The sequence below is a fragment of the Vanellus vanellus genome (assembly GCF_965231255.1).
Source record: "Vanellus vanellus genome assembly, chromosome: 5".
Taxonomy (NCBI): Eukaryota; Metazoa; Chordata; class Aves; order Charadriiformes; family Charadriidae; genus Vanellus; species Vanellus vanellus.
The window spans coordinates 44,311,069-44,327,792 of record NC_138910.1 but is presented as its reverse complement, the minus strand read 5'-3'; the positions used below and the strand labels follow the sequence as shown (position 1 = coordinate 44,327,792).

The window sequence follows — 16,724 nt, the reverse complement described above, 5'->3', positions numbered from 1 at the left end:
CACCATAAGCCTTACATGTAGAAAACCAGTGTGGCTGTGTTGTGTCACTGGTGCAATTCTTTTAATCCAGTTTACCCATGTTCTCCCCGTGAATATAGTGTCTGTCTGAACATCAGGACTGTAAAAACAGGCTTGCGCTTGTTCTCCCAAATTGTCATTTAGAGCTGAAAAGGACTTTTTGTGGTATAAATGTAAGCCCTTATTGCTTTCTAGTTTTGTACAGACCTTCACTTTATTTTTATTTCTAATGTAGTGTAACAGCATTTAATATAGGCAGTACGCTTTCTACTCCACGCTCTCCTCTGCCAAATTATCCAACACATATCTATATCGCTCTAGTCTACTGTAGACCTTTCAAGATTAAGACAATTCTTGAAAAGATTAAGACGGTGCAAGGTGGAATGTTCACTTGACACTGGGAGCTGAAGCTGCTCTAAAGAGATGTGGATTTTGAGATACACCCTGACCATTTAGTAGTTTGGAGCAGACCTGGGAAAAGATATTTTATATACAGGGTTATTTATCAGGATTGCAGAACTGAAGACTGGCTGAGCTGAGGGCACATCTTAGGTACATTTGTGCTAGCCCCAGGAAGACTAGCGCTGAGTTACCGGTTTTGCTGATTCAGGAGCTGTCAATCTTGTCCATACTTAGCAAACGGCAAATCTCCAATTACTGCTGATGGAAAAACTAGAGGATTCGGCAATTTCTTGTGATATAAACAGAGCAGGCAGCTTTCTGTACGTCAGTGTTAGCTCATGCAGGTGAATATGAAGCTGTAGTATTCTCCCTAACCATTTTATTTTTCAATTAAATAATTTGAGCTAATCATCTGTGACTACACCACCAATACCTACTAAAAAGAATGCAGACTATAAGAAAAACTCTTTTCATCAACTGCTTGTAATGCAGCAATTTTGTAAGTTAGGCTGAGGCATGAGCATTACAGATGATTTGGAAAAAAATCTCTGTACTGACAAAACCTTTCCCTGGGAGTTGTCTTTGCCTCTTTTCCAACTGTACCGCAGTGTCTAATCCACAGCAGTGCTGCTGCATGTGAGGAAAGAAGTGTGTTGATCTAGAATTTTTAAAAGAGCAGCATTTGATGCACCATCTCCAAACAACCCATGCAAAAATGAGGAAGAAAATCTACTTGTCATTTCCCTGAAAATAATGTCTAGGTCTTTTTTTCACTGTTTTATAATTTTTAGAAAATAGGAAAAACATAACATACAAATGATTGCGCAGTTCTAATTTTAAAACTGCCCAGGACTGTGTTAAGTATATTGGATCATTGCCATCACAGAACAGAATGAAACATAAATCGCTGTGTGATGGCAAACAGAACACCGGTAACCTGTTGCACAAACTGTTCTCCTCTCAGCATTTCAGGTGTACTTGAATGGCTTAGCTAAATTTCCTAGTCCTTTGCATTTGTTTTTGAGGAACAATAACTCCACTTTCTTCCAGCATTTCATGTTGTGATACTAGCTGATCCATTTGGCTGTATAAGTTCATTTGGGAAAAAAATAACTGGGCGAGGTAGGGTTTTGATTTCTTTAAAATCTTCTCCTTTGGTAGCAATAGTATTACCTGGTAGTCCAAGTGTTGGAGATTTCTTTAATACTGGTTGACCAGGCTTTCTCATGTTCTCACTTTTAAGTATATAGAGATATTTAAATCTTTCTGAAAAAATAATGTTGCCAACTTTAAGTGTTTCATGCTTACCTTCATGTTTTATTTTAAATGAGATATAAGTTTCTGTGCTTTTGGTTTGCTAGGTCACCTCTTGAGCCATATGTTGGAAGATGGTATCTGAGTTCATTATTTTTCAGTGCTTGTCTTCAGTGTAGAAAGACTACAGCTCTCTGCCTCCTTTTCAAATAGACAATATCTATTTTTAAATACTGTTTTTAAGTCTAAAGGCTTTTCCATCTCTGAAAGGTACATGATATTCATTGCCATTGCAGTTGATACAAGACTATAAAAAGTACTTGACTGCAGACGAAAATTGTACATGCTGAAATTGTTCTCTTCTGTGCAATTCAAAAAATGCTTGTGTACAACCCATAGATGGGATCTGTATATTTAAAGTGATGATAATGCTACTAAATATCATACGCTCATAGCATTAAGCTGCTGCGTTTTTCTTAGTTGTTTTTAAAACAAATCCCCAGGAGATAGTTTGAGGCACAACTACAGAGTATTGATTGTTCAAAATAAAAATGGATGTAGTTTTCTTTCATTTGTGATATCAGTAAAATGTTTCATTGCTCTGCTGACAATAACTACCTTATTCTTGTTATGTCATGCTAATATTATGTAATTTAAATTAAAGCAAAATTGCCAGGAGTGCTCAAAATTACTTGGAAGAAGTGGTGTGTAGGTATGCACAATCACATGCCCTTTACCACTCAACAACAAAATGCTCCCTGCAAATTTCTTCCTTTGGGGCAGCAAATTATGAAATGGGATCTTAAAAATAGATTTACGCTTTTTACTAGAGAACTGATCTGTAATATTATATTTTCAATAAGCTTGAATGACATTAACGAAAGCACAAGAAGGCAAAAGGAAATAAGAAAAAATTCACTTTGCAGATGAAATTTTGCACAAGGTTGTCTGAAGACTAGGTGACTTTGCTGAATGTGAGGAATTTAGGCAACGTTTGACACTGGGAGAATGACTGGCAAGTTAGTTAATAGAAGGTAATAGAAGTAATAGAAGTTAATAGAAGAGTCTATTTGAAAGGCAACCCCAGTATCTGATAATGGTGACAAATGTAGGCGTGGGAGGCTTTACTCCTCCTGTCCTTCTTGCACGGGCAGCACCAACCTCAGGTGCAGAGGTGAGGTGTCTTGTTAAAGCTGTCAGTTAGCCCAGTTAAATTTCCATAAATCAAGGAGGTTGGATTGCTGTTGAAGATTGTTATATAGAAAATGTTTGGTTTTCAATATTAGTTCTTATGTGCTTCCCCCCCGTTCCCCAAAAGGTTGCTGCAAGTTTTTTTAAAGTCTCACAGTCTTGAAGGTAGAAAAATAGGTTTTTATTATCCAGAGCTGTCCTAGCCTTGCAACCGAAGAAATAACCTGCAAAGTCTTATTGACTTACAGGACTATGAATTTAGGTCTCAGATGTGTAAAGCCATTTGTCAGATCTCTGTTACATCAATATAGGTTCTTCCATAGTATAATATTAAGTTAAATCATAATCCCTTTTTTCATAATAACACCTGAGTTAAGCAGTAGAAATTCTATAGAAAGTCTTTTTGAAATCTAAATTCTATTTTATTTAAGTTGGAAAATCACCTGCAGAGAATTCAGGGTGATCATAACACTTGTTTCCTAACAGGAAAATTAGGCAGTTTAAAATAATGTAATTTTTGCAATCGGTTTTCTAGTGTGTGTTTCAAATCAATCCTGTTTTGAAATTAAAGGTATTTTTACTTAAGTACTCCTGCTTTAAATGGCAGTAAGATAATTCAGTAAATCTTGCATTTCACCCTGAAAATCAGGAAATAGCTACATAAATGCAGCCTTAAGGCTTTTCGATGAAATTTTGAAGTCTGATTTAAGCTAAAATACGCTAGTAAATAGAATAAATTGTCTGTGATTTGCTAAAGAGAACAACAGCCCTTGTAATGCCATTTTTTAAGGTAATCTGTTTTAGTTTTAAAAGGGCCAAATACTTGAGAAGGACAAGCAAGCTGTTAAATATTTGCAAAAGCTTTTTGTAGTGGCACTGCATGAAGACTGGGCCAGAAGCAGAGTACCAGTGACGATGCAGGGGTGATCTTCAGTCTCCAATAAAGATCAAATAAACTGTAAAAGGTCTGTCTGTAGGGCAGTGATGTTGGCGGCAGTTGCAGAACGAGATCATCCCTGTGTTGGTTATCCTGGTCTCATCACCTCCCGGCACGGCCACAGCAGTGACATTGAGGACATGCACCTAGTCTGTGCCTATTTAGGCTGCAGCTGAAGCAGAGCTGAGCTCCCCTATGCAGTGTTTCCAGTGTCAGCTCTGTATGTTTCTGCTGTGTCCTCATAGCAAGTGTACTGTGTCCTTGATCTGATCTGTGGATGCTCTCTCACCAGGAAAATGTTCTTAATTTTGTTTCCAGACCAGCCTGGCTCACAGACTTGTGAATCGTGAAGGCTCAGTAACACAGCTTCCACTCTACACGTCTCCTTCTTTGCCCAACATCACGCTAGGACTGCCTGCAACTGGCCCTTCCAGCGTAAGTGGTGGGGGGATGCAGCTTTTTAGATGTTGCGTCCAGCGATTTATCCCTTGATGCGCTGTGTCATCAATTGTGTGTTTGCAGGGAGGATCAGCACAGCAGGATGCGGAGAGACTTACGATCCCAACTTTACAGCAGCGGATCTCTTTATTTCCTGGCACCCACCTCACTCCCTACTTGAGCACTACAACGTTGGAAAGAGATGGGGGAACTGCACATAACCCTCTTCTGCAACACATGGTCTTACTGGAACAGCCAACTGCACAAACTCCCTTAGTCACAGGTGAGCACTCTGTAGATAATACAAAAAACTCAGTCCCAGCAGGGGAAAGACAGCAAGTGACATCTGTGGGTTTTCTGTAAAGTGTTCTCTTGTACGAAAGAGGTACTGCATCATCTGTACATTCTGTAGGTATAATATACATAACCTTTAGGATGTGTTTGTTGACACTTTGGATAGTGGTGGCATTTGCAAAATCAGAGGTTGCCCACCTCATCCAGAGGTAGGAGGAAGCTGCCTTGTCAGTTTAGTGAAATGAAAATAAATGGTATTTACTTCCATAAGTAAAGCATAAGTTTGTAGGTCACAATTTAAAACTATGTAGTTAGAGTTCTAATCACTTTAGATTAAAGTGGATACAAAAGCATTGTGTCTTATGATTACCCTTCCTGTTTATCACGGATGGTTTCTATTCTGTATATGAAAGGCATGCATTTACAAAATCCCAGATGAAAATACTTGCTTTTCATCATTATTATAAATGGCAAAAGCATGGCAAAATCAACTGCATTCAAACAGATTGTATTTGTTTGTATATGTTACATTTTCAGTGTGCTAATTGCTTTGAATCACTCCCTGTGTCATATTTTCAGAATTAAGTACCTGTGGGAAGGCGTATTTCTATAAATAGGGTTGATTCAAAGCAATAATCCCCAGTAGGATGCATCTCTGTTTCACAATGTGTAATGCTGGGACAAAGGATGTTCTGCGTAAGTTACAGACGCGTTGATTTTTATTTCTTTCATTCCGTTTCTAATGGAAACTCTTGAGAGATGTTGATCATTGAAGCATTGCAGTACAGCTCTGGTTTGGCTTGTATCTGGTTATACATTCATGTCCCAGGAATAAACGTGGGGTTGTGATAAGCTTATAAGCATGTACATACATATGCGGAAGCTGAAGCACAGAAGTGTGGTGTTTAGCCAGCAGTCTCAGAGCTGTGAGAGTGGTGTGCGCAGATTCCTTGAACCCTTACATAATTTTCTGTTGCCTCCTTCTGCCACGGTTGCTGTGGCATGATGAGGTTACCCAGAGTCATGATGTAGCTCTTCACCAGTTGCCCTTTGCCCAAGGTCTGTTGATGAAGAGCCATTGGGGAAGATTTCCCCTCTTACCCTGTCACCAGAACTTTCTTCTCTCTTCATGCTGGCATTTGCTTTAAAGCACACATAGGAAGAAATGCTGTTCTGTTTCCTATTTGACGTCTCTCAAAGCTTCCCTCAGTTTACAGTGTATTTTGCTTCCAAGTGTATTCCTTCTAGTCCACCTGCTACGTGTGGTGTTTTCAGAGTGAGTACAACATGTTATAAACCAACACTCAGGAGAAATATTCTCTATACAACAGAGCAACAAGAAGAAACACACATTCCAGGTGCAGCAATTGAGAGAGAGCAAGCTGACACATGGTCTCAAAAGACCTAAGTGGACTGGCTGCCAAACTACAGTTAGTACTTTGAACTTCCTTGGAAGCGAAGTGGAGTTTATTAGTATTCCACTGATAGCCTTCAGCTCTGGAGATAGTCTCCTGACAGCTGTAAAATGATCCAGCACGATGGCATGCTGCTTCTGTGCTGGAAGGTAGACATGGGGGTTTTGGGAAACTACAGCAGAATTCCTTAGGTCTGCTGTTCCTCTTGTGACTCTGGATAATATCCTTCACATTGACCTGTATGTTTGACGTAGGAAAGAGGTATCTCCCTGGCAAGTTTTCACAGGGGAACCTTAGTCATTCACTTGGAGGAAGGTAGTCTTCCAAGGTGTCCTATGCAAACTGTATAGGTTACCTTCCTCTGCTGTCTAATTTGAACTTTTGCTAAGAGGAACTGTACTGTAAGGGAAATGCACCACATCTTTCCAAATTATTCAGATATTCATACACACACAGGCATGTGTGTGTATATGCACACACATTTAGAAACATGCATTTATAAAATAAGATACCCTTTTACATGTTTCTTTTCAGAAAAGCAAAGGGTGGGAGAAACTTGGTGAATCTTTTCCCAAGAGGAGAGGCTTTTAAATTAGTCAGTTTCTTCCATGTAGGGCAGTTCTGTGAATCAGTGGGAAAAGGAGGTAATGTCCTGGGACAGAAATGTCAAGGTGTTTCTTATCCGCTGTGTTCAGCTGGCTGCAGACTTCTGGGCAGCTTCTCTCTCTTCTCAACAGAAGACTGAAGAAAGAGAAGATACGAATTCTCTGACCCTTGAACTGGGCAGTATTTCTGAATGATGCTAATCACTTGTGCAGTCTCTAGTTTGTTTTATACAATGAGGTAAAGCAAAAGAGTACTTTTTTACTAAAAATGTGTGCAGACTTATCCACACTAGGGAGACAGCACTTCACACCAGTGATGCCTTTCTATTCAAAGGTGTAACAAGCAAAAGTAAAGGTTTATCCTCAGCTCCTCCACCCTTGGGTTGGGCTTTGTGTTGGGCATGTGTCTTCATGTCACAGCTTTCTAAGAAGTATGTGAAGGTATGTTTTCAGAGAGCAGAGCAGGAACTGACTTACCCCAAGAACAGCTAAAAAGACAAGGTACTTCCTTAAAGACATGCCCTTACTGGAGCTCAGATGGGTATTTCACATGGTAGTCATCAGAGACACCCAAATTTCCAAGGGCGTGTGAGTAACGCAAGTTATCCCAAAATAACCTTATGTTTTCATTAAGTTACTAGCATGTATACACAGGACAGTGATGGAAACAATTCTAGCTATTTGTCATCTTGGCCTCTAACTTACCTTCTTTCTACAGAAATAATGAACCCTGATGGCTCCCATATTCCTGAAAGGCTTCAAGGAAGTGCCTTTTTCCAACGCAAACCTGGTCAGGGGTTTATCATGTGGAAGTTTTCGTCCCTAGTCATTTCTGTGGAGCAGGGTGTAGCACAGCCACGGGCAGATGTGCTTCCCTACATGGTCTAGAGTGGGAAGCAGCTTCATCAGCATCCGTCTTCCTTCAACATATCCAGTGATGCCCTGTAAGGTATAATTGCTGGATGCTGTGGGGTGGCAGCTTGGGTTGGTACTTTCCTAGAAATGAAACCAGGATTCTTCCCTATACCAAGGCAAGCTATAAGACTTTAACTTCTTCAGTCTACCACTGTGATCTTAATTCATGTCACCCACCGAGCGATAGAAGGGTCTGTAAGGTGTCGCTGATTTTAAGAAATGAAACGTTTCCCTAGTGTCTCTGAGTAAACAAGCAAACAAAGAATTCAAAAGAAAGCAAAGTATTATTCCATCCAATGGTAATTAATTGTTATCTGTTCTCTTTTAAGGATGCTTCAGCTGTAAATGGCGAGGTGGCTGGTTTTAACTTTATATATCATTGTCACCATTAGCGTTACTCAACAGCCGTTTTCTCCCTTCCTTTCTTCTTCCTTTTTTTCTTCTCTGCTGTTTTTTCCTCCATATTATCTTCAGACTGGTATCTTTCAGGACTGCCCCTCCATGCACAGTCTCTGGTTGGTGGAGAACGGGTCTCCCCTTCAATACACAAACTCCGTCAGCATCGCCCACTGGGGCGCACGCAGTCTGCTCCCCTTCCCCAGAACGCCCAGGCCCTCCAGCAGTTAGTGATCCAGCAGCAGCACCAGCAGTTCTTGGAGAAACACAAACAGCAATTCCAGCAACAGCAACTGCACATCAACAAGGTAGGCAAGACGCTTTTAAAGTCTTTCTTCCTCATACAGCATCAATACCAACTTTAGGTGACACTATTTCACAGTTTCTTGTGCCATAATGGATGTGGTCTCAACCTCCATAACTAACTGGCCTTCATCCTTGAACCTTTTTTTATGTTTTTTAGAAATACATCAACAAGGATGTTAATATCCATCACCAAGGCGAGGATCAATACCTGTATTCTAGACAGTGGAAAGGCAGTACAGTTCAAACTTCTGGCTTTCCAGTAATACTTTTCAAAGTTGTCATTGCTGCCGTTCATCCACATCAGGATCTTTTGTCAGTTTTGTAGCAGAAAACATAAAATACTGTCAAGGAATATGGGGAAAACCTACTGTGTATATATTCAGTTTGAAAGGGAGAAGGAACGGTAATATGGATTTGAGAAAAAAATAAAAGCAAGGGATTTCAGAGCACACCAGAAAATAATTGCAAGTGAAGATATTCAGATTTACTGAAGTGTTTTTCACTGGAATTACCTTTGGAAAGAGAAAAACTGTTCCCATCTCCAGTTCAGATTCTCTTAACTTTGGCCCTGTGTAAAGCATTACAGCGTCCTATCCATGTCTTCTCCTGAAAATGAGGACAGTATTGCTGTGCATCCTGCAGAGGTTGTTTTGGGCATCAATTAGGTGTGATTCAAAAATTGCTTTGAAGAAAGCAAGCACTATGTTTATTATCTCACTTTCTCTAAATCACTTGGAGAACATCAGGTGAGCATAGCATAGCACCATTCATCAGTGCAAATGTTGCCATTGTTGTGTAGCCAAAATCATGTCTCTGGGCATCCAAATACTACAACAAAGCTGAAACAAAACTGCTTTCAGATGATTGCATTAAGTATGCATTAAAAAAGACAAAATCTATCCTGATGTTTTAACCTATGGGAAGGTAAAACTCACCTTTTATGTGCGAGAGGTCTGATCACGAGTGGTATGGATGGAGCTGTGACATTTTGCCCCAGCTGAGGTTTTCTCCCGGTATTGCAGGAGGCACAGTCTGTTACTAGACTTGCAATATAAAAAGGCTTTTGGGGAAGGGGGAAATCGATCATAATCACTGTGATATTTTTCTGACTCTGATTTGTACTGTTTTAAGGCTTTCTAAAGACGGAGTTCCGGTGGTGGGTTTCTTAAAGAAACTAGCAAATCCAGTAGTAGGTTTCAGGCTCAGGAGGACAAGTTCAATGCCAGGCGGGCCTTTCAGATCGCTGCAGTTTAATTTATGATGGAGGTTTCTCCAAATATTTTCATTGTTCCAGTCCTATGAGAAAATACAACTACTGAGAGCCGGATTAAAAAAAAAAAAAAACCAACCACACAACCCCCCGAAAACTTTGTTTATAGACTTGAGCTAAGGCAGGATGATTACACAAGTTACTGACGTCAATCATGTACTTCTGGAGAGCTGCCACTGCGCACTGTGTGTGCCAGCCCTGGACCTTGTTCAGCCCCTCACACGGGAGTGGTGGGGAGCTGCTGCCACCATGGAAATTTCCCTTACCCCCCTCCAAACAAGCTTCGTGACCAGGATTGTCAGACGTGGGGTGCTAGGTAGGGTTTCTTTGTTCAGAAATAAATGTCAGCTCGGTGGTTTGTTTGTTTGAGGTTTTTAAGGCTTTTCTGTTGCCAGTGCTTGTAAGTGTCCAAAGACTTCGCTGTGACGTACCCACTGAACTCATTCAGACTTTCGCTTGGACCTCCCAGGCGCTGGAGAGTGTGTGCAATGGGAGCTGAGCGAGTCTTCCTGTAGCACTCTGAATTTCATCTTTGTTAGAGCTGTGATCTATCGCATCCATAGCAGAGGCAGGCAGAAGGGGGAGTGTAATTAAACTGATTGCGCTGGGGTGATTTCCCTGTGTTTGATTTATATAAGTAAAGAGTTAAAATCGTTTCAGTACTAGCACTGTATGCGTGTGGCAAATTTATCCTGTGGGATAGCATCCAAGTGCTGACATGGAAAAAGACTTTTCCCAGATGCACAGATATTTTAGGACCCTCGTGTGTAGGAGAGTAAGGGCACAACTAAAAATAATGTAATAGATTGCTGTCTTTTAATTATTAGCAGAACTGACAGCACTGTCTATTAAGGTTGTGTTGGATTTCCTGTAAATATATGAGGCTGTTTTCAATTGCTTGTGATTTTTCCAAACTTTAAGATTTTGGCCTTAAATTTTCCCTGTTAGGTGTCTACATCAGATGAAATTTTTGAGAAGGTTGCAGCCAAAACAAGTCTTGCTGTTTCCAAGAAGGTGACTAAGGAAAAATATGTTGTTTTGATCCTGATTAAAAATAATAAGAATAATCATCTAGGGGATTCATCTGTGAAACTTTGGTGCCAGAGGTATTGGAACAGTAACTTGAAATTAGACAAATGAGGACAAGGCGGATGGCTGGGTAGGGAAGGAGAGTGTAGAGGGATGAGTTAGGTGGGACAGGTCCAATGGAGGGACAGGGTTCCTTGGGGTGACTGGAGGGGAGAGCGCTCCCTGGGGTGCAGTCCCTTCCAGTGTGGACTCTGAAGTTGGTCTACCGCTGTCAGTAGTGAATTGGGGATTGCTTGAGCATAGCAAAGCATGTGGTTCATCCCGTTCAGGAGCCAACTCACTGAGAGTGACTCCACTGGCTCACTGCAAGGCTCTGTATGGAAAGTGAGGGTCCCAGCTCTGCACATCTGGTGTTCATGTTGTCACCTGATGGTGACATTTGCATTTGCTTTAAGGAGAGGAAAAACACACGCACACACAAACCACAGAACACCCCCCCAAAATGGGGATGAAAGAGGCGTTCATGAATGAAAAGAATGTTATTGAAGTTGCCAGACTGAGCACTCAAGCTAGAACATGGGAGTAGTTAAGGTTCCTGTGCAATCTTGCTCGCTTTTTCTTTTTTTCATATCTTCGATTCAATTTTTTGATAATCAAATGGTATCTTTTTTACAAGACTCTGAACATAGTACAGAGAAGGGTAAGAACGAGGCTGCTCTCCAGTGCTGCTCATTTGTTGCAGAAATCGGAGGACACTTAAGGAGTGGAAGAGGGAAAGAAGGGGACTTCGGGCTAAGGCAGCTTGACACCATGGCAGGGAATTGGCTTTCTCCTCTCTGCCACAGAGTCGAGTCCCACTGAGCGGATCCAGCCAGCGGGCAGCTTGCAGTGGCACGCTCCTCGTCTCCGTGCTGTTTGCAGGACAGGGAAATGGAGCTGCTAGCTGCAGAGGTGTGCTTGCACACCTAAAAGATGTAATCTTAAAATCGACTGTACCATATTGAAACCCCCTACCCAGTGGGGTTTCATAATCTCTGCCCCGGCTGTGCATTTGATGGCATGGAGCAGCTCTGCTCCCTGCCTGCCATCAAGTCATTGTGAACACACGTGCTAATGTTTGCAGAACACTTGTGTGCTCTAGTGTTTGCACTGCAAAAACGTATGTAGAAATCAAGAACTCTTTCTTCAGAACCGGGGTTTGAGACGTTAAGTGAGATCTGGATAAGATACTGAATCCCTTCTTGCTAATTGACCTCTGTGCAACCTTTGACCAGAATGAGGCATGTGCCCTAAACTAGTGAATACTAAACCGTACTGAAAATAAAAGGTGCACATTAATGTAGGTGCACGGGAGCACTGGCCTGAAATTACACAGGCAGTGTGCACTCATGTTTCCCCCCTTTTTGCATGTTTAATGTTCAGACGTTGGGAGTGTTTTTTTCCCCATGGTCAGAGGCAGCTTTGCTGGGCAAGGGGGCTTGTTTTGCCGTATGATAAATATATACAGCAATCCTGACATTGTTTCGTCTTCAGCAATTGCAATTTCTCTGCAGACTTCAGTCTCTTTTAAGATGCAAATTTTAGTCTTTTATATATGAGAGGAGCTGTGATAGTCTCATGATTCTGTGATGCTTGGAGGTCGGCATTTGGGCGGGGTATTTTTGTTGTGACAGAGAACCAGGTAAAGTAGGACGTTGTTCTCTGAGCAAACTCCAGATATTTTGAGTTAAAAGTGTTAGCTTTTCAGCACAATAGGTTTTGAAACAGCAGTTCCCTTTCTAAAAAGAAATACGCGAGTGAGTTGTCTGTAAATCCTATGCCGGGAAATTCAACTTTCTACCTTTCCATAGTGAACATTAGTCTTTTGGATTTAGTCCCCTGGATGTATAATTCACAAAGCCTTACTAGAACAGATAATCTCCCTTTTAGCCCTGAATTGTACTGTTAAGCAGATCAACACTGAGCTTCAGTGGTCAAATTCTGATTCTTCTGAGTAAACCCCATTTTTACCACACTCTGGAAAGTTAGGGGTTTCTTCTGCTGTGGCGTATATACGCCAAACTGCAGTACCTCAACTTGTCTGGTGCAGCAGCATTGGGTGGATGCATTTTTATTAACACCCAGAATTCAGCCTTGTTATTTCCTCATTTTTTTTTTCTTTTTTTAAAACATGTTAACTGTGTAGCCTCAAGTGACTCCTGGAGTAGCTTTTCATATGTAATGTTTAATTCGTAATATTAGAAAAATACAGTGTATTAGGTTGTAGGCACAGCATTCAGGTAGGGCTATTACCCTTTGAACAGTTTAAGGGAAGTCTGTTTTGGAAGCACCCAGAACATAACTTTGGATATAACAAGTACATTCTAAGTATTGAAAAAGATCGGAAAACCTCCTTCAGCATTCCTGCAAAGTGTCTCACTTGAATATGAAATGCTGTTCAGCAGGATGCGAGACGCTTGGCATTCCTGTGCTTGTGCATCATCACAGCTGTTACTGCCTAAATGCTGTTAAGTGGTTTTACCAGAAGCCATTTTTCTGCAGGGTGTCCGTTGCTACAGATCTGGCAATATGTAGATGTGTACCTGATACAATCAAGCCCATAACTGCAATGATTTGGGAGAGGGGGGAACAACAACAGCTTCTCCTGGTGCCAAGGTGTTTTCTTCTCTCTCTCCTTCCTTTTCCCCTCTAGGCAGTCCCTGTTCTTTGATTATTACAGTTGGGTCATTCCCTCTCATCTAGGCACAGAGGCCAGCAGTCTCACAGTCTTTACAGCAGGTAGGCTGCCTCAGACAGTTGTTTTTTTTTTTTTTTTTTTTCCTGCTGTCTCATCACTTCAGGAAAAAAAAAAAAAAGCAAGAGATTTTTCTTTGCTGCGGAAGGCTCTGACAGCTCCTTAAGTGGCCTGTGCCCAACTCAGTCTCTCCCCATCATCCGTTATCATCTCTTGTTTCTCTTTAGTCTATAAAAGTTAAAAATTAGGCTCTCCCTGCTCTGCAAGGGGTACCTCATGTTTGAAGAGCCATATCAGTAGCCAGAAGAGCAGGGCTTGTGTTATTGGTTCCGAGTGATTAATGCAAGCCCCCAGCAATGTTTTCTTCTCCAAGCACTTGTCCACATGTCCATTCCCCTGCAGATGCACTCTTGTGTTTTATGCCTCTCTGCTCATGCTTTTTTTTTTTTTTTTCTCTTGAGCACCCCACCTGGCATACCCACTCTGCACCACCTACCTCCCACCTTTCAATTCCTAGCCACATCCTTGACTTGAAACCAACTCTTTTTGGCTGTCTGTCTCAGGATACTTTTGAGCTGAGTTTTTATATTCTCTTTTTTTCCTCTGTTTTTTTTCTTGTTTTTACCAAAGCTGTGTCTCCAGCTATCCAGAGTTGTTCTCTTTTTTCCCTGTGTTTGTCCTTGATATCCAGAAGGAGGAAAGAGAGGTTTCTGCTCGCTTCTGCACATCATGGCATGGTCAGGACCGAGCTAGTCTGTTGTCCTCCCTTGCTTCTTGGCTTCTCTCTTCCTCTGGTCAGTGGGACATGCTGTGCCATTCCACTAGTGCCTTTGTGCTGTTCCACAGTGCCCTGTCCTGTTCAAGGGAGAGCAGGACTCTGCATGGTGGACGCTACCAGCGCAGGAGAGGCTGAGGCTGGCTGGGTCCCAGCTGGGACTTTCTGCTACTCCACCTCATTCCCAAAACAGAGAAGTCACTCCACCCCACTGGGCATGATCTGCGCTTCCCAGGGTATAAACTGAATAGTTCTCCACAGTAGTGCTGCCTTATCCACCTTCCAGCATATCCCTATCTGCACAAAGATTTGACCAGCTGTACTTATCTGGCAAAGTAGAATGGGGTTTTGGTGTGGTGTCAAGTATGATCTCTGAGCTTCTACTACCTGTAGATAACCCTGGGTGAGTTGTATGGAAATGTGATGATCTGTGCTAAAGTTTGAAGGCACTTATGGTTGCGTTTTCAGCCTCCAACCTGTGCACTTTGCACACCAGTCTGTCCAGCAACACTGAATTCTCTGATGGGCATGACTAAGGTATTCCTTCCACCAGAGATGCCCTTTCCCAGAAGACTCTTACTAATCTCATATTTTAAAGCAGTCCCCTCAGTCATTGAAACTTATTCTCTACTTTCAGAAAACATTACCATGATGTATAACACTGGGGAAATGCCACATTCCTGTGTTGGACTCCTAAAATTGCAAAGATCTTGAGAATACATCTATCTCAATGTTTACTTAAAGTCATGCCCAACTTTCATCTCTGTCAGTCTTTGATAACTGAGGTTATCTGTCATGTTCAGTGTTGAAGGGGCCTTGTCCTTTTAATTGTGCAGGACTGGAAATTTCTTTTGTAACTGCTTGTGATCTTAGGAGAAAGTTTCAGAGGTGCACAACTTCCTCTGAGTTGGTCGTTCCAGATAGGAAGCTTTGCTATGTAGTCCTATGGAAGTTCTTCAGCTCTGTATCTACTTCCCAAGGAGCTCTTCATCGACCTTTTAGACCCAGACAGGTCCCTGTGATACTTGTTGCCTAAAGAAAAGGTGCATTAGTTACATCCTTCTGAGAGCTTCTCAAGCATTTTTCTGCTGGGGACTCACTCTTCATTACTCTGTGATGAGTAATCAGATGTTTCTAGCCTGTATAGCAGTATCTTAAAAGTTTTTGGTGTCCTAAGACCATGCGACTACAGAGAAGGCATCATGAAGCAGTAGATGTGTTGTACTTGGTAGACATATCAATGCCAGCTGACCTGAAATTTTACTAGCAAAGAAATAAGTTGGTTTTTTTTTCCTTATGAAGCATTCTGCAGAAAAATGATTAATTCTTTGTTTCTCCTTGTGCGGGGACCTGATATTGCTATGAATATTTTTTTTTTTCTGTTGTTTGTATTTCAAAGAGGTAGATAAGAAATCTTGCCAGTTATACCGAGTCTTTTAAGAATGCTTGTCACTAGAGATGTTTAGTTTCTTCTGTACTGAAATAGCTAGCTGTCCAAGGCCAGAGAGACAGTGCCTTTAATAATGTTTTATGGTGGCAATATGTGATAGCCCAAGGTGGCTATGTTTGAAAATAGCGAAATAACCTCATTGCAAAGTATGCTAGAGAGCTAATTAAGGGAAGGAGAAGTTAGTTATGGTGGATTGTGTAATTGTTTACTATTTCAGATATATTTGTAAGCATTTTCAATGCTAACTTAACTTTATATTGCACTTCACTTGCACTTCGAGTACCTTAGACTTCCTTAAATTACGTGAGCACCTGTTCATAAAATTGCAAAAATGGAAAATTTTTAGGGAGTTTTAGTGGACCTGGAATACACTTATTCATGTATTATATGGAATATGTTCATAACAAAGTGCTTTATTTGCGAAGTTGTCCTTTAAGAAGAATAGGGTTGCAGTAGCTAGAATAAATGACATACAAAGAGATTCACTTTGTATTAGGAGAGCAAACTGAATGTTTGAAATGTCCTTGTCATTGACCACTTGATCTTTCAACCTTCATTGTAGCATTTTACACGTGTTTTTCATTTAATTCTTACATTTTTATGGAGCTGGAATAATTTAAAACTTCTAGGGAATTACACTGCTTCTCATTTCCATTAGATTTGACAATGACATTGTAAGTTATTTTCTCAGCAATTACCTTGCATAGTTCATAAGTTCAAAAGGTATTAAGTTCAAAGCTTGAGACCTTCAATCCAAGCAGGAAAAAAAAGTAGCAGAAGATGGTTTATGATGATTTAATTATGTTCAAAACAGATGATATTCATCAAGCCTGTGAGAGCTTAAAGAAAATGGATGGAAGAACTATCTTTAGCTTAAAATGGTTTAGTTATCCAATGTGTACTACAAGTAATGAAACTGAGGGCGTTGTGGGGGTGTGGGAGGCACCTCACAAAAATCCTTGAGAAGTTTTGATCACCAAGTCTTTTAGGTTGGCAGGAACCTCATGAGGTCATGTAGCCCAACATCTCTGCTTGAGCAGGGTCATCTAGAGCAGGTTGACCAGGACCATATGCAATTGGGTTTTGAATTATCTTCAAGGATGGAGTCTCCACAGCCTCTCTGGGCAACCCATTCAGGTGTTTGACTGCCCTTACAGTAAAGAAATGTTTTCTTGTGTTCAGAAGGAATTTCATGTGTTACAATTTGTGCCCATGGCCACTTGTCCCGTCACCTGTGCATGCAACCCATCAGGCCTCATGGACTTACGTATGTCCAGGTTTTTTCAAGGGCTCCT

General features: G+C 41.2%; 1 protein-coding gene across 1 annotated transcript in view; it reads left to right on the top strand.

Annotated features, from left to right (window-relative positions):
• Positions 1–16,724, top strand: part of HDAC4 (histone deacetylase 4) — a gene marked incomplete at its 5' end in the record, with an annotated part of 175,770 nt that overhangs the window by 95,664 nt on the left and 63,382 nt on the right. The window contains 3 exons of the mRNA XM_082484010.1: positions 4,121–4,237; positions 4,325–4,523; positions 7,944–8,173. Of these exons, the coding sequence (XP_082340136.1) occupies positions 4,121–4,237; positions 4,325–4,523; positions 7,944–8,173 (546 nt within the window). The remainder of the gene's footprint in view (positions 1–4,120; positions 4,238–4,324; positions 4,524–7,943; positions 8,174–16,724) is intronic.